The following is a 23,763-nucleotide window of genomic DNA, read 5'->3' as shown; positions in this document are numbered from 1 at the left end:
ACCATAAAGAAGCGTAAAGAAGAAATACACCCATGAGCCCAGGGGCTGACATTTCTTTTGCCTTGTCCCACGTCTCATCTGCTCACATGCCCCAGTCCTCCACTTGGAACAAAAATCGTCTGTTGTCTCCATCCCAGCCACTGGACCACTGGCTCTGCCTCTATTTTTGGTGAAAATTTCCAATAGCCTGGTGGATGGAGGGGCACATTCAAGGAACACGTAAGGAAGCAGCACAGAGCATGGTTACTGAGCTCCTCTACTTTTGATTTTCATGGCCTGTTTTTAGCTCCAGTTGAGGAATAGGAATGAGTACCATTCCCGGACACTCCCCATTCCATCGCTCCTTTATCTCCTCCGTCTCCCACAGCATCTCATTCCCGTATGCTCGGACATAACTGCAGGTTGCCAAGCACAGCTGAGGAGGTCCTGGCCCGACTTGCCAGGCGTGTGCTTTTCCCCATCTATCAAGGATAACTGGATTTGCGCCTGCTCTCGGGCTGTAGATCTGAGCAAGGTTGAACCACGTGTCTCGCAGTCATCCAGAAGGGCCAGCCTCTTCCCCTTCCCCTCTCGGATCAGCCATGGACTGGAGGTCACTTGAGGGGATGGACCATCCTGTGGCCACCCTGGGAGTTGGGGTTCGTTCCAGACTATGTTCAGAAAAGGGGTCCAAGAATTCTTAAAACAACTCTGATTTTTTAAAAAAATGTCTGGTATTAAAAAAAATGTGTAAATGACAGCGAAGCCGGGAAAGAGTTTCTTGTCCCTGATCCACATGGACCACGAGGGAAGAAGCCCTTCCATGAGTGCCTCCTAGGTAAAGCCAGAGGCCACACCCTGGCAGCTGAGCATCGCCTGCTAACACGCTGTGATTGGCCTGCACACTATTTCAAGGTTGCCTTTACCTTAGTTGCCAACATTAACAAGTTAGGAGCTTGCATATCAAAATCTGGTTTCTGGCTTCTCTAGAAAAATCATACGATTGGGCTGACAGCAGCTCTGCTTCCTGTCTAGTAAACGCGTAGCTGGAGCCAAGTAGCTGCTGCCCCTTTAGACAATGCACGCTGCCTCTTGACCGCAGGCCCGGCCTGTCTGCTCTCAGGCCTTGGAGCGTGGGAGTGTGTGCAGCTGCTCGAGAAAGCAGCCGAAGTTCCTAAGAGAGGACCTGGTGGAAGCACTAGGCTGTTGTCAGCAGATATTTGGCAATTTGCCTGGTACTTTCTCTAACCTCTTCCTTCCCCTTTCTACCTGCCTCGGAGCTGTCCTGAAGCTGCATGCGGGCATTTACTAGTAAGAACCATATTCCTCTGCCAAAAGGGTCAGAAGTTCAAGAAAGGCCCAAATGCCTCCCCTCTCTGATGGCCTTGTGTCTGTGAATCGAATTGCTTTGGCAGGAAAAGACTTATTAGTGAGGAAGACAGATAACTCACATAACTGAGCCAACTATTTGTCGATAAAAAGATGTAACGTCATGCTAAGGGAGAGAGTGCTAAGGGCTAAAGGGGAAATGTGTGTGTGTGTGTGTGATTTTATTTTATTTCTTATTGCGGGCCCCAAATTGGAATGCAAAGTTGATAAACATAAGGCCTGATGTCCGAAGTCAAGATAAGGGCACTCAAATAGTTTCTTTGCTTCAACCTGAAACTGTGGAGATTACGTTTAGACTCCGTATTCAGGACAGCTGCCAGTTCTCTCCTTAGAAAACAGCAGAGGCTAGCTTCTGGTGAAACGCAGCGTGAAACCTGCTGCAGGGCTAGGTGATAAGTTGGTAACACAGAGGCAAAAGACAATTGGGGTGATTTTCAAAGTGCTTCAGGGCCTGCAGCTGTAAGACACCCGTTGACTGCACAGCAGTGAGGCAGCTACAGTTCTTTCTTTCACACAGCTCTGAAAACACAAGCAATCAACTCTGGGCTGACTTGGGGAATCCAGTTGCCTGCCTATGATTCCTCACAGCACCGGCCATTATTAACTGCTACCAGGAATGTGCACTGGCTTTCTGAAATCGCGCAAATCTGGATGTTTTATTCCGTCTTTTCACCCTTCCTGAACTGGGAAATTCAGCATGTCTCCTAAAACAAACAAACAAACAATGCCTTGCAGAACACTATCAGGTGGATTTCTTGGCTTTGTATTTTCAGGGCAGAGATGGGTCCTTGTGCGCGGAAGCCTTGCTGTCTCAGACGATAACACACATAATTATCTTGAGGATTACTGACGGAGCCCCGAATGTGTGAGAATGATCAAGACAGATTAAAAACCAAGGAGAACAGATGCAATCAAAAACAGATGTTGAAAGGGAAAGAAAAATGATAACAAAGTCCAGCTGATGGAATAGAGATTGAGATAAGAAGAGAAAAAAGAGAACGGCCAGTGGTTTTAGATGGATACAAACAGTGCGAAGTTCAGGTGCCATTCTCCGTGCCTTAAGGTTGGGATGAGGTTCTTTCACGGCAGTGCCCCTTGGTGCACTGTCCAAAACTGTAAGTGCTTTCTGGATTCAATTCAGCAGGTTCTCAGCATTATCGGAAGGGCTGGGATTGTGAGATGCATGGAAGATTTACAAATCATGGCCCCTGATCTCAAGATTACACTCTGGATCACAATTTTATTTTATGCATTTACGTTTTATTTATTTATAATAAATTTCTTTCATGCTGCTTGGAGCTCGTGCTGAGGCAGTGACAGTGGGAGGAGCAAGGGCATCCGTGGTTATGGTTCTGTGTTCCAGCAAAATAAACACCCTGGTGGCTGTCTTTGAACTTGCCTTTATAGATGGAATGCAAAAGAACTGAATTAAATATTTACAGTGGTTAAGGTATTTACAAAAGAATGATTTTTTTAAAGAAGTTTTTAAAAAAGGTCTTGAAACTGTTCTAATAGATAACAATGTGGCGAAAAGACTTTGCTCATGCCACCTCCCCACTCCCACTCCAGGGCCTTTTCAATGCTCTTTTTTTTTTGCGGTACGCGGGCCTCTCACTGTTGGGGCCTTGCGGAGCACAGGCTCCGGACGCGCAGGCTCAGCGGCCACGGCTCACGGGCTTATCCGCTCCGCGGCATGTGGGATCTTCCCGGACCGGGACACGAACCCGTGTCCCCTGCATCGGCAGGCGGACTCTCAACCACTGCGCCACCAGGGAAGCCCTCAATGCTATTTCTTTTTATTCTCCTACATAAGCGTCATTCCAGTTAGATGAAGATGACCATGTTCTTTCCCATCTTGTGCCTTTGACTGATCCATTTCTTCTATCTGAAGACCCTGAAGAGACTTTCTTCTCCTCCAAACTCATCCAAATTTGGAATCCATTGCAGCCCAGCTCTAGGACCACATCTTTCATGAAGTCATCTCTGCCTTTTCTAGACCTTTCAGCAAACTTCTCTAATTATTATTATTGTTGCTAAGAATAATTACGAATAAGACTAGATCACAACCATCACAGTAAGAGTAACTAATATTTCTGAGCAGTCTTTCAACTCCACAAACTTGACCATGGTTCACATATATTATGTTTTCATATTATTCAATCTTCAGGTAGGTACTATTATCATCCCCATTTTTCAGAAGAGAGAAACTGAGGCTTAGAGAAGTGAAGTACATTTCCCAGTGACACCTAGTAAGTGATAGAGCATTCTTGTCAGTATCATCAATTTAGCATTTAACTATGAATATTTGTGTCTCTTGAGCTGCTATTTGTTACTGTCATTAAACTATTTTATTTTATTTATTCTTTAAATTAAAGTTATTTATTTAATTTTTGGCCACGTTGGGTCTTCGTCGCTATGTGTGGGCTTTCTCTAGTTGCGGTGAGCAGGGGCTACTCTTCGTTGCGGCATGCGGGCTTCTCATTGCGGTGGCTTTTCTTCTTGTGGAGCGTGGGCTCTAGACACGTGGGCTTCAGTAGTTGTGGCTCGTGGGCTCTAGAGCGCGGGCTCAGTAGTTGTGTTGTAAAGGCTTAGTTGCTCCGAGGCATGTGGGATCTTCCCAGACCAGGGCTTGAACTCATGTCCCCTGCATTGGCAGGCGGATTCTTAACCACTGCACCACCAGGGAAGCCCCATTAAACTATTTTAAATGCACTGTTTGGGAAAGGGGTTTTAGTATGAAACAAAACTGGGGTTTCAAATACAAAAGGTACTCTTCTGTTAATCTTGTGATTGCTCTTCAGGGTTCTGGGAGACTTAGGAGATATCTGAGATTGAGCAAAGAGAAGCGTGGAAAGCACCTATGAGTGAAGAAAGGGCAGTGACAGCACAGAAGAACACTGGGATGTCATCTGGGACCAGTGGTTGTTTGCTGGAAACCCGGGTTCAGTTCCCAGACCAACCCCTCATTGGTCAGTTACCCTAGAGCTCATCTTACTCTCTGAGGTCTCGGTTTTCCAATTGAAACAAAAGAATAGCAGAAAACATGTACTTGCACAAGTTATAAAAAGAACGAATGGCAAAAGCAATGTCTCTAAAACTTTTCTGATTCCTCACACAGAGCATCAGTCATTTTTATAAAGTTTTGGAAAAGAATCATTAAGTTCCAGAGCTAGGCAAGATATTATTTGATTCTATTTGTTTCACAGATGAAGAAATTCCGCCCTCATGACTTGGTCAGTATCACACAATTAGCTAGTGACATATCTGTGCTTCCTAATTCTTAGTTCAAAGCTTTCTTCATGGGTCATCACAACCCATAAGTACAACCTATTGTATATGCAAGTCTATACATGTCTTTTTGTACTTGGGCGATATAGTAATACATTTGTAATTGATTTCTTTTTATGATGGTGTTCTTCAAAGACTATTTTGGCCCCAAATGAAAATAAAGAGGAAAAGGAGAAATTTTAGAAAGAAAACTTAGTGACTTAGCAAGTCAACCTCTCTAGCCTTGGCTTCTTCATCCATAAGGTAAAGTAGTTGATGCAAGATTACTAAATCAGGGGACTTCCCCGGTGGCACAGTGGTTAAGAATCCCCCTGCCAATGAAGGGGGCACAGGTTTGAGCCCTGGTCCGGGAATATCCCACATGCCGCAGAGCAACTAAGCCCGTGTGCCACAACTGCTGAGCCTGTGCTCTACAGCCCGCGAGCCACAACTACTGAGCCCATGTGCCACAACTACTGAATCCCGCGTGCCTAGAGCCTGTGCTCTGCAACAAGAGAAGCCACCGCAATGAGAAGCCCGCACACCGCAACGAAGAGTAGCCCCTGCTCACCGTAACTAGAGAAAGCCCATGCACAGCAATGAAGATCCAATGCAGCCTAAAATAAATAAATAAATAAATAAATAAATAAATAAATAAGATTACTAAGTCAGTGAGAATCTGATAGAATGATAAAACTACTTTTGGTGCCCAAGAATTGTTGTCATAGTGAAAGGAGCAAAAAATGCAATATATGTAATAGGAGATAATAATCCAGAGGAGCAGAAAACAAAGAAGGTTAGGCAGGGGCAGGTGACTGTTTTAAGTAGAAGAAGGGAATTATAAACAGTATGGATACCAATAGAGAAAAGGGCAGAATCTCTCAGAATTATGGTTGTATACAATGAGAAGGAGAGGTCTGCAGAAGAAGAGTAATGTGTAAAAGAAAGAACAAGCTGGAATGAATCCTACAGGTGTGTGGGGGTAATAGTGGCAACCAGACAGGATTCTCAGAAAATTCACAGTGGCAGGTAGAGGGGGAGCACAGCTATAACTATAGCACGACAGAACAAGTCTCTTTCCCTCAAGTCAGTAAAGGGAGGCAGGAGAAAGGAACAGAGTAGTGAGCGTCAAGGTCAGGGGTGTATAGGATTTTGTTAATTCACACCAATTAATGAACCCATTTGGTGATTCAAACAAAGCCAGATTTCAAACAGATTTTATATATGGTTTCAATTCACTTTTGCATTAAAAATGTGCATTCCATGCTTGAGAGAGAAGAGCACATGATGAAATTAAGTATCAAGGACTAGCGAAATGTGGTTTTGTTTTGGTAGAGATGACCTTTCTGTTTCTCTGACTCTACTTTTCCGAATAAAATGTTTGATTTATATGGTTTAGAGGCATAGAAAAACACTGTGGACTCTGTCCAAAGACGAAAGTACTAAATTATAGTGTACTAAGAGAAACCTACCAGTTACAAAACACTGTGGATTTTATCATTTATACGTAAGTAACATACTGAAGCATGGACGAAGAGGACGAAATAAGAATTTTACAAGCACATCGTAATAAAACCTACAAAAATTGGGGTGATAAACACAGCAAGTCCACAAAATTTGCAGCAATGATTTGAAGGCACCCATTCTTCAAGATAACTCTTGCACTGGCAGTACACATCTATATTATTCTAGGTTAATGTTTTTCAGGTAATTTAATTTTGAAGTGGAGCTCATGATTGAAGAACAGAGCAGAGGTTCTCGTATAGAACCTATATTCAACTAGTGTAGTCAACAGGAACTTGTCACTCTCTCTTTACCTGTAGTATATTATTTCATTTTACTGAAGACTGTACACACATAAAGTCACACTGGCACTGATGAGAGACATCCAAACACTTTACCTGAGGCCAGTATGCATTTAGAAATAAAAAATATTTTCTTGGATGTTTCCTTAAATATTGAGACTAGTCTAGAAGTAACCAAATTTGCAAATGGACGAAATTCAAGTAGATGTGAAAAACTTTTGCAGATTTTTTTTCTATAAGGGCTACTTAATTGGCTTCTTTGGAAGAAAGCAAACCTTTAAAATATGATGAATGAGATAATCTGAATAAAAGAAAAGCAAAAGGCTATTGCAGAAAGTTAAATTTCTCAAAAGTATCTCATAGGAATGTGATGTTGAAAAGCGTCCATGGGGATGACAACTTTTCTTAAATTTGTTTCAAGCATGTACATTTTTAAAAGACCCAGAGAAATATAAATGCGTTATTAATAGGAAAATTAGTATAAATAAATCTATTACTAATACAATATTATTATAAGAAAATTAAAAAGAAGCAGATTCCTCACAGACTCAGAAACACCTAACTAAGTTTTCAAACTTGGGATGAGAAGTGAAAAGGGAGGCATCCCTGTACAGTCTCCCCTTTATTTATTTATTCATTTTTTTGCTGTACGCGGGCCTCTCACTGTTGTGGCCTCTCCTGCTGTGGAGCACAGGCTCCGGACGCACAGGCTCAGCGGCCATGGCTCACAGGCCCAGCCGCTCTGCGGCATGTGGGATCCTCCCAGACCGGGGCATGAACCTGTGTCCCCTGCATCGGCAGGCGGACCCTCAACCACTGCGCCACCAGGGAAGCCCTCCCCTTTATTTTTATAGCGATTCTTCATGAAAAGTGGATAACTTAAAAGCATATCATCTGTAATTCGGTAACATTTACAACTATTGCAAAATTCATTTAATAAGACTATACCCTGTCCAACTCATTGTAATAGCTCTGGTTACCCCATGAACTGTTAGACTTTAAAGGGGAAAAGTATTCGAGGGTTTTCTGATAAAAAAAAAATCATGGATAAATTTATTCAATTTTAATTTGCCTATCACTCTTCATTGAAAAAAGAAAAAAAAATTCCTTTGAAAAACTTCCTTTTAGCAAGTGATCAGGTCACTAATACAGCTCTAGTAATCAGGTTATACAGTTCTAGTAATCTTTTTTCCTGCACTCTTTCACTTAAGATTCTCCAACTCTTGCTAGTGCTGGGGATGGAGGTGGGCACTCAGTGATGAAACAAGAAATCTTCAGTGCAAAGTGCTGCGACCACATCAGCAGACAAGAGACTGCCTAAACCCTCAAATAGGAGAGAAAGCAGAGAAGCCAAAGGGAGACAATGGCTTCTCAAGCATCAATTCCCTGACTTCATTTTAAGAGACCCAAGCACATCTGGGACAATCGCTCCTTGGATTGAATACAGCCAGTGAATCTAAAGTCTCCATTCCTTTTTTTGCAATTCCATCATTTCAGATGGCTTGTCTAGCCCTAGTTAGTGCTAAGTTTACTATGTCTTTGTCTTCACTGTAAATATCAAGTAAGTGGAGAAAAATAAAGCCAGAGACTTATCATGTTTTCCTAGAAGAATGTTAACTGTACTGTGCTTTTGCTGCCATGTTTAAACTTAGTTGATATTCACTGAAAAGTAATGTGTTAGGGATTTCAGAAAACAGTGGAGTTCATAGATAAGAGTCTTACCAGAGGTTTGGGAAACCCACTCCATCTGGCCTGTTTAGCTCAAGGCATATGGTTTTTGCATCTCCTTTAAGGATCATCCTCCTAGATGCTTGGAGCCTGGGTCATGTAATCCAACACTTGATTTCTTCTAGCCCTGTCTTAGTCTCTAATTGTGTCCCATGTGTAAGTTTTTTCCTACCCAGTAAGGTCTATATGATATTTAAAAAGACAGACTAGGCAATTGGTCCAGATGGAAGGCAGTTCAGCTGCAGCAGCAGTTAAGAAGAGCTTGGGCTTTAAGAGTGGCAGAGACAATGAGAGATGGGAAGAGAAAGCAAGGGATCTGTAAGGAAGCCATAGACATACCACCAACATCACATGTGATTTTAGAGCTTTTCCTGCCTCTGAAGGTAGGGATCATGTTTGTTTGTTTTTTTTTTTTTTCCGGTACGCAGGTCTCTCACTGCCGGGGCCCCTCCCACTGCGGAGCAACAGGCTCCGGATGCGCAGGCTCAGCGGCCATGGCCCACGGGCGCAGCCACTCTGCGGCATGTGGGATCCTCCCGGACCGGGGGACGAACCCGTGTCCCCTGCATCGGCAGGCGGACTCTCAACCATTGCGCCACCAGGGAAGCCCCTTTTTTTTTTTTTTTTTTTTAATGTCTGTTTCAGCTTTCTCAGTGTTTACAAGTGTCCTAAGCAAGCCACAGGAACCTGACTTGCTAACTTAACTTGATGCTCAAGGTCACTTCTATTAAGACTGCCTAAATTACAGAACTAGGGAAATGAAGGATGGCAGATAACTTGTGGGCAGCATATTCACTGTGGAACTTCTGTCTAATCTGGAATCTGCTGTGTACGATACTGCTGCCCCACAGATCCCTCAATGAAGATCTTCAACTAAGCCAAAAAGACACTGTTCTTTGGGAGAATGTGACTTTATAGTGAACATCAATGTTAAAATAGACAAACATTTGTTGAAATGCATTAATTTTTATAAGTGAAAGATAACAAAACAATAATTCATATGTTAACTATGCTTATTGATTCATTTTAATTCATCTTGTCTCTTTATGCATTTTAATTTAGCAAAATTTTTAATTCAACAAGCATTTGTTGAAAGCTACTATAAGCACAGCCTTCTGCTAAGGTACTGTGGAATAAGGAAATAATAAGAGGTTCTACAGTCTTGCATCATTGCAGAGCCTAGTGGGGGAACTGATCATAGTTTATAGAATGCCAGCTCATAAGTAACTGGGTGTGTGACCGAGCCTAAATTACTTAACTTCTCTAAGACTCTGTTTCTCTGTATTTTTTTTTTTTTTTTTGCGGTACGTGGGCCTCTCACTGCTGTGGCCTCTCCCGTTGTGGAGCACAGGCTCCGGACACGCAGGCTCAGCGGCCATGGCTCACAGGCCCAGCTGCTCTGCGGCATGTGGGATCTTCCCGGACCTGGGCACGAACCCGTGTCCCCTGCATTGGCAGGCAGACTCTCAACCACTGCACCACCAGGGAAACCCTGTTTCTCTGTATTTAAAATGGCAAATATAATAGTCTCTACCTTGCAGGGTTGTTGTGAGGATTAAATGAAATAAATACAATTCCACATAATATGCACTTAATAAATATTAGTTACTATTGTTGTGATTTTTATTATAAATATATATTGAGCAGAGAGGCATGGAGACGTGTGGTCTAACATATACATATACAAACACATTCTAGATTAATGTTTTTGAATGGATGAATATAAAATTTCCAGTGTTATGATATTGGCTCAAACAATAAGGTAAAATACATGTAATCTACCATATTACCACTTTATAGTGAGAGTTTCCAAGGCTGACAGAGAATCTGAAGTGTTTATAGTTATACTCATAACTAACATTTTGGAACAAAGGACACCCTATAACTAACAGATGTCATATTTACATCACATTTATATAGTATCTATATACTGGGGTCGTAGCTAAATAAGATCATTGAGATGACAGCTTAGTGAATGTGGCCTGTGACATCAGCAGGGTTCTGAAAAGACCAAATAATCAGCAATTAGAGAAACACTGCTAACTGATTTCAGTGGTACGCTCTGAAGATCTGAAGCTCAGAGGTTTCATTTGTGTGGAAATAATCTTAAATGCGTATGCAATTATGGTGTCACATGAGGGAAAGAAGAAAGGCAGTTAATGTTACTACACACCTATTATATGCTAGAAATCTAAAAATATTTTTTGCTTGATGTCCACAGATGCCTTACAAAGTAAATTGTAGTATTCCCATTTTGGAAAAATTAAATAATTTGCCTAAGACCACAAAGCTGAAAATCTGTAGGACAGTATCTGTATTCCAAAATACGTTTACCTCACTATTTCATGGTATTTCTCAAGCTAACGAGAATGTTATTTAAATATTTGCAGAGGAAAACAGTAACATGGAATTGATTTATTCTGAAGGATGAAGAGAGAACTTCCTGGATCCATCTAGCTAAAATGATTTTTTTTAAAATTTCAGTTTATATTTGAATTCATGCCATTAAAACTTTTTTCAGTAGGAGTTTAGTTGGCATTTTTTAAAATCCATATTCTGAGAAGGCCGACCTGTTTCCTAGAGCAGTAACCTTTCAAAATACGCACCTTTAGCTGCTCCTCTGCATTGTTTGTCTGTTTGTCTTATTGGTGTATTTTAGTTTTGTGAAATAGGTATGAGGTTATTCTATAGCCAGAAAATCCTTTTTGAATCTCAGTCTTCAACTGATGGATTATAAATTCTAAGACCTTACTCAGTTTTTATTTTTCAAAATACTATATATATATGTAATATATATATATAATATATATATATATAATATATATACTATATATATGTTTTGGTGATATAGAAGACATAAAGTACACCTCATCAGTTGACCTTAAGAAGCTGCATGTATAGGCTTCCTCATCAGTGTTCCCAGGAGCACCACCAGCCCAGTGCATATGTTTTAAGAGGTATCCACTGGATATCTGATGAATTGCAGTGACTCTAAATATCTTCATTTATTAATGTGCATTCTGTTTATATTAAACATTTATTAGATACTTGTTGAAATAAATTTGAGACTTTGGTTTCTGGCTCTGATAGAGTTTATATCAGATTAACTCTAATTGATTACAATTCTACAAGCTGGAGAATACACTTTCAGATACACATAGACAATAACAAATACAGTAACAAAACAGCAGAGGGAAGGCATCCAAACAGCTAGTATCTGAGGGACCAAGATCCTAGAGAGAAGCTAAACCCATTGAGTGGGGGGCCCTATATTCACTGCTTTTTTTTTTTTCCTTCAGGGAGTTTTCCAATTCAAAGTGAGATGCCCAGAGGCTGAACAGAAAGTTGTAGCTGGGACTTGCAGCAATCTGACTAGGTTGGGGAGACAAAAAATAGAGTTCAAATCTACTAAAGCAACCAGGACTTGAGGGGCCAAGGCTCCAAAGAGAAAGGGAATGGTAAAGGCATTTGCCACTTCTCAAGCTGCATGGGGCTGAAAGGCTAAGAAACTAAGCAGAAAGCAGCTGCTCAGAGGCTCAAAAGCTAAGCAGAGAATTCAGTCGGTTCACAGTACCAGGGAATGAAACAACGGAGTCCAGAGACTGCGAGGAAGAGGAGTTCCAGGAAACACGACAGGCTGTCAGCTGAGTCACCTGGGTTCCCTGAACAAACTTTTAGTTTGCCCCAAGAGAGGGGGCAAAACATAACTAGAGTAACCATCGCAATGCCTGAAACCCAGTTTCTGCTGGACCAAAGAGGTGATCAGCCCGTATTCTCTTTTGGCTTCCAAAAGAAAATTAAATCCTCTTCAGAGAAAGAAATTTGAACTTTTTATATGGGAGTTGCACACTGACTGCCACCTATGAGAATTTACCTGCCAAAGCTTTTGTTTGGCCCACACAATGTTTGCTTTTCTCATCTGCATGCTTTGGGGAGGAGGCTCTATTGTCTGGTTCTTCTACAGTCCCCACCAATCCCTGCAGTCTCACAATAAACCTATTTTGCCCCCACAAGTTACTTACCTGAAACTGAAGGCATGTGCTACACATTTAAAAGCAGATGAGTGATGACAACAATCTATGTTGTAAGCCAAGCACTGTGAGTGTAATCGCAAGGGACTGCATGAGGGGAATACCTAAGAGGGGATGAGACCATTCAGGGGGAGAACCAGCGGCTGAAGAGAGGATTTAAAGACTGAGCTCCGACAGACATGGAGAACAGGCTCGTGGCTGTCAAGGGGGAGGGGGACTGAGGGAGGGATGGAGTGGGAGTTTGGGGTTAGCGGATGCAAACTAGTATATATTGAATGGATAAACAACAAGGTCCTATGGTGTAGCACAGGGAGCTATATTCAATATCCTATGATAAACCACAATGGAAAAGAATATTTTTTAAAAAAGAATGTATATATGTATAACTGAATCACTTTGCTATACAGCAGAAATTAACACAATACTGTAAATCAACTATGCTTCAATAAAAAAAAAAAGACTGAGGGGCTTCCCTGGTGGCGCAGTGGTTGGGAGTCCGCCTGCTGATGCAGGGGACACGGGTTCGTAACCTGGTCCGGGAGGATCCCACATGCCGCGGAGCAGCTAGGCCCGTGAGCCATGGCCGCTGAGCCTGCATGTCTGGAGCCTGTGCTCCGCAACGGGAGAGGCCACAACAGTGAGAGGCCCGTGTACCGCAAAAAAAAGAAAAAAAAGACTGAGCTTACAAACTTCCTCTCTTTGGCCTCTCATTTGCTTTCATGTAGCTTCTGACAAACAATTCTTTTGTCCATTTATTCATTTATAGAACTTTGTATTTGTAAAACATTATGCAGTTTACCAATTATATTTTATACATATATTTTTATATAATACTTAGGACAAAACTGAGAGCAAGAATTAGCATCTCTCTCTGGAAAGTAGGTAACTAAAGCTCAGAGATGTCAAGTCATTTGGTAGAATAGAGGTTGCACGACACTTAATTGTATGCTTCTTCTACTATACCTAAACAGCTCAATATTAAAGAATGTTATCATAAAATATGCATATAAATGTATTTACAAAAAAATTGTATTCTCCCCACCCCAATGTCTGAGTAATACATGAGATAAAAACAAAATTTTAGACCCTGGAAAAATTATAAATTAACACCAAGACAAAGAATCTGAATGACTGAGTAAAAACTGGCTCAAACGTTAACCGCTTTCTTCTCCCAAAACTGTTTTAACAAGGGGAGGTATATGTCTCGCTTACTCTAATTCTTGTAGGTTTGATAATTCAGAATCAGAGCGTGCTAAATCCTTTCACAGGTAAAGTAAAGGTTCACAAAGCCCAAGAAGCCGTGTTACATGGTTAAAATGCAAAAAATGCAGTCATAGAGGGCACAGGAAAAAACTTTGAAATGGAAAAACCACTGAGTAAGAAACTAACATAGGATTAGGGCAGGAGAAATGGGGTACCTGTTTTGCAAGGATGCAGCCAGGTGTCAAAACGTAGTCTATTCAATCCCATCACTTCTAAACCTGTATTTGTAGAAGACATTCACTGGCAGATCAGATCCTGACATTTGTATTTAGAGAACCCAGCACAAACAAAAGTAAAAACCCTGCAGTCTGTCTTAAGAGCCCTGCTTGGCCAATCAACAGGTTAATGAGAAGGTAACGCTATCATTCATTGTCAAATGGAGTAAGAAGTTTATTACATGAAAACTCAAAGATATTTCATCAGCCCAGATGCTACTGAACACTGAACAGAGTTGTACGACCTAATCAAGACAATTTAAATACAGCTACTTGTCTTAGCTTCCGTATATTTATTTGTAAAGTTACAGAAATATTCTGGGACGTTCTGAAGAGCTAGCTTCTGTATATTTATTTGTAAAGTTACAGAAATGTTCTGGGACGTTCTGAAGAGCACACGAGGCATTCATTAGTTTCTGAATTTCACTCTACAAAACAAGTGTAGTAATTTTTTTCCATTGAACTTGACATGGTTCTGGGACAAATCAATGATAGAATCCCAACCTCCTCTGGCTTCTACATGTTTATTCCAGGGTTTTCTGGGAACACTGGTTTTCCACTCTTCATGTGCTAGTCTCCAATGGAAACAAAGTGACATTTCTTATTACTGCTGGCCCTTGGAAAGCAATGGCAAAGGGAGTGCCTTGAAACAATTAGTCCTCTGTAACTGATTATTTAACAATGCGTATTTCCCAAGAGCTGTTTATCCTCAAAAGGAAGCAGCCAAGACTAAATAGGTACTGTATCTATGTAGACACTTGCACTGAAGCCCTCTGGATGCGAAACGGGGATTCTCACAGAAGAAAATTAATGGAGGATTATTTTCTTTTCTATTCCATTTGCAATGAACCCTGTACCTTTCCGTGAGCAAGGAAACATATTCCATTTCTCATGATACCTCAAGGACTATTTTTATTGGGAAAATCTCTTCATGAAAGATGGATTTCGTTTTAAAGCTGAAATTCAACATAGAAAAACAAGAGAGACATGGAAAGCAAGGAAGGAAGAGAGGAAAGAAGGTAGAAAGAGAGGGAAGGAAGGAAGAAGGGAGAGAAAGAAAGAAGGAGGATAAAGAAAAGAAACACTATTTTTTAGTAGAAGAAAAATGCTTTATGTGTTCAAGGCACTCTAGTGGCCACTAAAAAACAATAATTTTTTAAAATGTAGGAGAAACTGTTCCCACCTTTAAGTCACTTATTTCCCTAGCGATTTAGCTGTTAAAGATGCGGGGCTAGGAATGAAAATGATTTTAACTAGCTGACCTTAAATTTGAATACAGGCTATATATTTTTAGCTACAAATTCCATGTTGTAACTCCCTTCTCTGAAATAGGGAATGATTCAAAAACTGCCAGGGAACATCTCGAGACCAGATGCTCACATAAACGAACAAGTACAAGTCAGTTACAGGGAGACAGTCAAATAAGATTCTGAAGAATGTGGTCTCATAACTCACATACTGAGAAATGTCATATCCCCATACTATGTAAAGTTCCGCTCCCTTGCCAACTTATGCATTCCAAGAAGAATGCATTTCAGCTTTTGGAAAGGTTCTTCTCTGTATATGAATCTTCTCCAGAACTTATTTTTCAGCATCTCCAAGAAGTTCATCCCTCTTTACTGCCGGCTACCCTCATTATCTTACCTGGGATTCCCTACATGTAAGAAGATTGTCAGTTAGTGAAATTTTGACGTAGTCAATGTGCGAGCCCTAGAGAAACCTGAAATAAATGCTGTACGTAAGTCTGAAGCTGAGTGGTTAGGTTAAAAATAGAAATGTATTTTAGAACATAGTTAAGCTAGGAGCGATGCACAAAACGTTTAGGGTGTGGCATAGGCACTGACCCGTCAGACTGCAGGTCTAGTGCCGGAGCAGGGTCCTGGCGCTCCCTGTCTAGCCAAGCATTAGCCTTTTAGCTGCTAGAGGTCTGTGGTGCTTCTAGCTTAAATAGCTAGAAGTCTGGGACACTTGCAGGGGGTTTAGACAGTACCTATTTCAATATTATGATGACTGATAGGGTTCTACTAGTGACTACCAGCTGAGTATCAAACTTAGTGATTATTTTCTTTAATTGTTACACAAACGTGGATATACCTTGGACTAAACATTTTAAGAAAGTTGTCATCTGTAAGTTTTAGCATAAATCTACTTAGAAATGACAAACTCAACTTTTTTTTCTTAAAAAAATAGTGGTTATTGAGTTAATGGATGAGAAAATTAAGAAAAATAATGTAGTCCCTTATGACTTTTCTGTGGACAATACAGAGACATTTGGTTATATGATGGATCCCAAGGATATTCATAATAAACCTATGTCACATTGATTAAGTTTCCTAGTAGTTTGACAATAGCTGCCCTTGGCCTTGTCCAAACATATCGATGAACAAGAAAATTTAGAAAATATATATAATGGACACCTGTTACTTTGGTCTGCCTAGCATTGTTACCATTCTATTGGTAAGAGATTCTTTTCTTCTGGTGGGAATTCCATTCCATGTGGTTTTTGTGAGATCAACTCATCTTTCCACTGTTAGCGTCTGCTCATGACCCAGGCCTGGCCAGAGTACCTGCCACCCTGTGACTGGTTTCTGGATAATGAATGATTCAAAGTGAGGGTAATTTAAGTCCTTCACAGGATTTTCCCTGCTGGGGCTGGAAAGCCGGTAGGAATTAAGACTGGTGGTGGCTACCATGCTCAGCGCACTCAGAAAGCCCATTTAGCAAAAAACAAGATAGAGCCCCGAGGCCTTTGGGATTTGGGATTGCTAAGCAAGTATGTACAGAACTACCTTTTTCTTTTTGGAAATTTTAGAGTCCCTCTTTTGATACAAAAGAAAGCGCAATGGAAATCAGGATTTGTTCACCTCACATCCACACATCAAGTGCATCATGGGGAAGTGGAAAAACAGCAGATACCATAAACATGTTGACATGCTAGCAAGCAACTCCTAGAATTAAAAAAAAAAACAACCCAGGAAATAAACTCAGAGGACATTTCCCCCTTTATTCTCTATGTTCTGTTTACTCGATACTCAACAGTTTAAATTTTTTTAAACAATCAAGAAGATGTAAATAACATGCCTAAATCAATAAAAATTTGAATTAAAGTTCAGTTCTTGAGGAAAAAATGTCTTAGAGTTCAAGGAAGAAGCAATAAAAATAACAGTAGACATATTTAGAATGATAACTTTTTTTACATCACTTTTGCATTTGCATCCATCATGCTTTAGAAAGTATTTCATATACATTTTCTTAAAATGCTCAAACATATTAAAAGTTTGGTAGCTCAACCCTGAATCTTCAGAAAGTGATCAAGAAATTTCTGATAATATTTCAAATGATCAAGATTTTCTTTTTTAAATTGTACCCAATAATAAATATCAAATATCAGAATATTATAAAAATATAACTTTCATCTGTCAGTTTCAGAGCACCTATGGCATAATAATAATCTGGATTAAAAAGTGAGGCAGTAATCACCTCTGAGCAAAATATAAAAGCCAAGCGTAAGATATATAGTACACTTTTCCGGTCACAGGTGTTGACAAAAGCCAATAAGAAAATACAAAAGTCAGGGACTCCCCTGGTGGTTCAGTGAGTAAGACTCCGTGTTCCTAATGCAGGGGGCCTGGGTTCGATCCCTGGTTGGGGAACTAGATCCTGCATGCATGCGGCAACTAAGAGTTTGCATGCCGCAACTAAGAGTCCGCATGCCACAACTAAGAGTCCTCATGCCGCAACTAAAAGATCCCACATGCTGCAACTAAAGATCCTGCATGCCGCAACTAAGACCCAGAGCAGCCTAAATAAATAAATTAATTAATTTTAAAAAAGCATGGAATCATGGAAATGCCCAAGTTGAAGACGTGAAATAGTTTATAAATTAAATGAACTTTAATAAACCCTAGAGAAACCATATTTTCCAAGTGTTTCTTAACAGGCATTCCTTTTAGGACTGACTCACTGAGCACTGGTGCTAGGAATATGCCAGTGCACCAGATACCAGGCAACAGTGATACAAAAAGTCATTGCTTCAATGGTGCCGCATAGATGGAATTAAGCTCATTAAACATGAGTTTGAAATATTTTTAGTTTTTACTTATACTTAGCTTGTTTTCAGTTCCTCAAAGAAAGAGATCATAACAATTCCTTTTTTATCTTCCTGTGAAACATAGTTTAATCCTCAACAATCCTCCTTTATTACCAAACCTCTAACCTCCATAAGAGCTCAATAAACCTTTCTCTTGTGTGTGGTTTGATAGGTTACAATGGCTACCATTTCAATCGTAAGGCTTAATTTATTTAATTACTGCTGAATTACAATTACAGATTTCAGGTGTCCAACCCGAATCCCACCAATTTCTCTCTAAGCAGTCATTTCCTTACCATCTTCCAACCCACTGTAATTTATTATTTACTTTCTGCTTAGAAACTGCTCCTTACCTTTTACTATTTTTACCACAAGCTTTTAATCCATTCCTCTCAACAAATGTCCTTGCTTTTTGCCTTTCAGAGATAAGAGAGAGCATTACATACAAACCCCAACTTTCCAGACTTCCAGCTCCAGAAGAGTTTTTCGTGTACTCCTATCCTTCCTTCTTTCCTGAGCCTCAGTGAAAGAAACATGTCTAACTCCTCCCTCAGACAGGCCGTCTGTCTCTTCTGTTTTCCTGCCCTGTCCATGATCTTGCCAAGGCAATGAGCCTTTCCTCCAGTTGTCAGTTTCTTCTTCTCTGTTGGTTCTTTTCACAAGGAAAGAAAACCAAACCCCCAAGTTTCCTTTGAACCAACCAACCTTCCTTCCTAAGCTATTATTGCTTTCTCCATTAAACTTCTTGAATAAAACAAACAAAAAAAACTGCTCTTTAACTGTGAGTTACTGTACAATTGCTTTATGTTCATTATGCCATTTAATTAAATCACACTGTAATCCTAAATGGTATTTATTCCCGTTTCACAGATGAAGAAAGTAGAACTGGGTAAACATCTGTAACTCAGCTGAAGTCAACCAGATAGTAGGCTGGTGGAGTTACGATCACACTTACTTTAACCAATGGTTCTCAAGCTGTGGTCTCTAGAGCAGCTGTATCAGCATCTCCTGGAACTTGTTAGAAATGCAAATTCTCAGGTCCCACCCTGATCTACCGTATCAGAAGCTCTGGGTGTGGGACCTACAATCTGTGTTTTAGCAAGCCCTTCACGAGATTCTGATGACACTACAGTGCGGGGACCAGTGCACTAGACCACAATGCCCTTCTGTTCTCATTCTATTTAACTTCTCTGCTACACTTGACAGAGTTAGGTGTTTTCTTTTGAAGCCTTCTTTTCTACCAGAAACTCCAAACTACTATATCTTGATTCTCTTTCACTAACAATCTCTTTCACTAGCCTTCCTGCTAAAACATTGGTTAGCTTTACCAATGTCTCCCAAATCTCACCAACTCACCAACTTTGCTGCATGTTCCCTAGGACCTTCTCTTGTTGTAATCTCCATGTTGACCAAAGGAGTCAGTGCCCAGCCATTCACCACAGCCAGCATCTCTAGGTGACGTTGCTCTCTTGCCCCCTACATTCCTACATTTAATTGGCTAACCAAATTTCATCAATATTTATCTCTAGAATATTCTCAAACCTGTCACCTATCTCTATCCCCAGGTGCACTCCCAAACATTATAGGCTGGAATATGATAACAGCCTTCCTGCCTGGAGCTGCTCTTCTTTTCAATACCATCCTAAACATTTCCAGTTATCCTTCTAAAAAGCAGGTATAAGCATGTCATTCCCATTCAAAATTTAAAAATTAAAAAAAAAACCCTAACAAAATTAAAAAAAACTAATCAGAATAAAACAAACCAAACACCCAACTTTTATGGCTTCCCTTTACCTAAAGGCTGAAGTTTAACATCCTATTCTGAGCATGGTAACATGGTGATTAAGCCAACCTAGCCTTCTGTCTCCTCTCCCACCACTAACTGCAAAACCTTTCTTCCTCCCCCAAACCTTTGGTAAATGTAGGCAAGATTAATCACGTTTCTTTTTTGCAGCCTAGGCTAACACTGTATTCTCTGCCTGAAATACCCATCTCTAACTATCTACTCATCACTTATTTAATAAACATTAAATATGACACAAACTCAGGGGCAGGTAAAATGAACAAATTGAATATATCGAGTATAATGAGGTAACGTGCCCCATCTAAAGAGGGCAGCATCTACTCAAGACTTGAAAATTGCTGCCATGCAAATACTGCCATTAGAGAAAAGCCAGACATTCAGGTTTTCATGTGAAATTTCTCAATTTAAAAATTGAGCAAATATTTATTTATTTTTCACATCTTTATTGGAATATAAATGCTTTACAATGGTGTGTTAGTTTCTGCTGTATAACAAAGTGAATCAGCTATACATATATATATGTCCCCATATCTCCTCTCCCTTGAGCATCCCTCCCACCCCTCTAGGTGGTCACAAAGCAGCGAGCTGATCTCCCTGTGCTATGCAGCAGCTTCCCACTGGCTATCTATTTCACATTTGGTAGTGTATATATGTCAGTGCTACTCTCTCACTTCATCCCAGCTTCCCCTTCCCCCCATCCCCGGTGCTCTCATGTCTGTGCTCTACACGTCTGCGTCTTTATGCCTGCCCTGCCGCTAGGTTCATCAGTACCGCTGTTTAAAATTCCATATATATGCGTTAGCATGCGGTATTTGCTTTTCTCTTTCGGACTTACTTCACTCTGTTTATTAAAAAAATCTAAAACCCTGTTCTGTGCACCATTGTGTGTCCACCAAATAAAACACATCTACAGGCTGTCAACGTGGACTTTGGTGTTAGTTCTGCTAGGCCTAGGTATTCAAAGGTGACCAAGACAGGGCCTCTGACCTGAGTGGCTCACCTTTGGTGTTCAGCTCAAACACTAGCACAGGCAGGAGTAAACAAGTCCTCTACTCTGCTCTCATAACACTGTGTTTACATGGCACCTGCCAGAGTATACCCTTACAGCTAATTGTTTGCTTACTCCCTGAATCATCAGATCCTCGAGAAGCAGTGCTGTCATCTTCACCCTAGTAATGGTAGCACCGGCACACTGTGCTAGTAGCTGGTACTCAATTATAACTCTATTGGGAGGTGTCTGTATATCAACTTGTATCAACTTGATTCCAAATGTTTAAGCCACTTTGTATTTTTCCCTCCCTAAATCGATATTATGTTTTGATTAGGCACCATGCTGTTAGATATGATCTCACTGATGAATCTGTCTCCTACAAAGCAAACCTAAATATGTTTTGAGTCATGTTTCAGTTTTATGCTATAATCCTAATATTTTTCCTACAGAGGTTTCTTGTAAGATGGTGGTCCAAACAAGGGCTGTTTACAGATATCCTTGGCAAATTCAATAAATTGTTTTAGTCTAGGACACATCTTTTCACTTTGAAAAATAAGAAAAAATGTGTCCATTTGTTCAGTTTGCTAATTTCAGGGTACAACTTTTTTTCCATTTAACGAAAGCACTAAAAAAGTCAGCTTTAACTTTTGTTACAGTTATATAATTCCTGGTTACGCTATCCAAACATTCTCACAAAGCTAATTTAAGCTAGGCATTGCCAGACTTGGAGCATGTCAATCAGTTTTCAGTGAACCAAAACACCAAGCACCAGACTCAAGAGGGAATTGCTTGACCATCACTGTTATTTTACTCTCAGTTGATCTAATTTCTAGACACAGACCCACTCCAAATATGTGCATATGCCCTAGATAGCTGCCATCTGTGAAGTTTATAAACATCAATCCTATTGAAAAAGAAACATGTTTTTGTAGTTACTTAGGTGTTGTCAAAATGAAGGAGGGTAAATATTTTATGTCTTCCCTATTTGTATAACCAGCCATATTTCAGGTGTTAAAAAATTTTAACATAATCTTTGTCATTTTATTCTAAAACTCTGCGTGATGTTTTTGTGCATACGAATTCACCTACATGTGGACACTTGATTTTTTTACGTTGAAACTCCCTGCCTCGTGTTTATGTGTGCTGTAACCAAACTGTAAGGCTTACCTGCAGACTGTTGAAAATGACAAAGAGGACCAGCATCCAGAAGTGTCTGTAAGCCATATGCAGGCCTCCCCAAAGCCATGTCATTGAAATCAGGGCAAAGAGATACAAAACCAGTGGAATTTCTAGACACCATAAAATAAAAAGAAAAGAAAAAGAATTTTTGAACTTCAGAATACTGCATAATCATACATATACACAAAATTATTTTTAGCTACTTTCTGGAGATACTCTCTATGTCTAAGCACTCATTTTGAAAGAACAACCTTGGAAATACCAGTCTTACAACAGAGAAGAGAAGGCAACGGTAACGTTGCTGAGTCCACCTTCCTTCTGTTTTGCTGGTAGGCAGGGGACTGAAGAAGGATGAGAACTGTTCCTCTCCTAGACTACCACCTGCTGGACTGTTCAGGAAGTGCCACCAACAAATGGGGAGATGCAATCACATTTCAATCCCAGGGAAGACCGGGTATATAAATCTCCTTAAAAGAGCTCTCTACCAGAAAATGGTAGGCAGCAGTGTGCTCTCAAAATTACTGTAGTCCAGTCTGACATTTTAAAACTTAAGTGATATAACTTGTTTGTATGTAATGGAAAAATACATATTTATCTCTTTTTCTGAGTGGACACCAAACGTCACAGCTATGGTTAAGAGCAAAGATGAAGTGAAGGATTCACTACTGACAACACTAAGCTTATTCTACCCATCATTTTATTGTGCAATTTGTTTTAATAGTTTCCAGAACAGATTTCTTCAGGGTCAAAGGACTTCATTACCCTTTCTACTTATTTTTGATATTTCGGATTCGGAATAACAATCTTAAAGAAGGGTTATTAGTATTTAAATGGCAAGCTATAGAATATTTGGAAACTGAATCAGATCTTAGCAGTTGCACATAAACACATTTTCAAGCTACTGAAAGACATCAGGAAGGACCACACATCACTGACAACTCTCATGACAGACCTCAAAGTCCATATATATTCAACATCATCAATTAATGCCTAAAATCTACATACATTGTGGAAATCTGAACAGTTATTTACAATTTTAGCAAATTAAAAATTTTATTTTATTTTGAAACAATCTCAAACTTATAGAAGGGTTGCAAGTACAGTATGACAAGAAAGTTTTGTTTTTCCCTGAACCATCTGAAAGTTGCCAACCTGATCCCCCATCATCTTCTGAACACTGTAATGTATATTTTCTACAAAGACATTCTCCTACACTAACACAATACAACCATCAAATGAGAAAATTAACACTGATATGTTACGACTATCCTCAGATCCCACTCAAGATCAGTCAATTATTCCAGTAATTTCCTTTGTAGCAGAAGAATCCAGTTGACTTTTCTGTAGTCTTCTTTAATCTGAAATGGCTCCTTTAACAGTATGGAGGTTCCTTAAAAAACTAAAAATAGAACTACCATACAACCCAGCAATCCCACTACTGGGCATATACCCTGAGAAAACCACAATTCAAAAGGAGTCATGTACCACAATGTTCACTGCAGCTCTATTTACAACAGCCAGGACTTGGAAGCAACCTAAGTGTCCATCGGCAGATGAATGGATAAAGAAGATGTGGCACATATATACAATGGAATATTACTCAGCCATAAAAAGAAACGAAATTGAGTTATTTGTAGTGAGGTGGATGGACCTAGAGTCTGTCATACAGAGTGAAGTAAGTCAGAAAGAGAAAAACAAATACCGTATGCTAACACATATATATGGAATGTAAAAAAAAAGGTCATGAAGAACCTAGGGGCAACTAGGGGCAAGACAGGAATAAAGATGCAGACCTACTAGAGAATGTCCTCAAGGACATGGGGAGGGGGAAGGGTAAGCTGGGACAAAGTGAGAGAGTGGTAGTGTATATATGGACATATATACACTACCAAATGTAAAATAGGTAGTGGGAAGCAGTCGCATAGCACAGGGAGATCAGCTTGGTGCTTTGTGACCCAAGGGTGGGATAGGGAGGGTGGGAGGGAGGGAGATACAAGAGGGAAGAGATATGGGGATATATGT

General features: G+C 40.2%; 1 protein-coding gene across 1 annotated transcript in view; it reads right to left on the bottom strand.

Moving 5' to 3' along the window:
* ADGRV1 (adhesion G protein-coupled receptor V1) overlaps positions 1–23,763 on the bottom strand; it is a 564,972-nt gene that overhangs the window by 38,306 nt on the left and 502,903 nt on the right. Inside the window, exon 89 of the mRNA XM_060146321.1 lies at positions 21,730–21,851. Within this exon, the coding sequence (XP_060002304.1) occupies positions 21,730–21,851 (122 nt within the window). The remainder of the gene's footprint in view (positions 1–21,729; positions 21,852–23,763) is intronic.

This window comes from Lagenorhynchus albirostris, chromosome 3, assembly GCF_949774975.1.
Source record: "Lagenorhynchus albirostris chromosome 3, mLagAlb1.1, whole genome shotgun sequence".
Classification (NCBI taxonomy): Eukaryota; Metazoa; Chordata; class Mammalia; order Artiodactyla; family Delphinidae; genus Lagenorhynchus; species Lagenorhynchus albirostris.
Note: the sequence above shows the minus strand (reverse complement) of the source record. Positions and strands in the feature narration are given on the sequence as shown.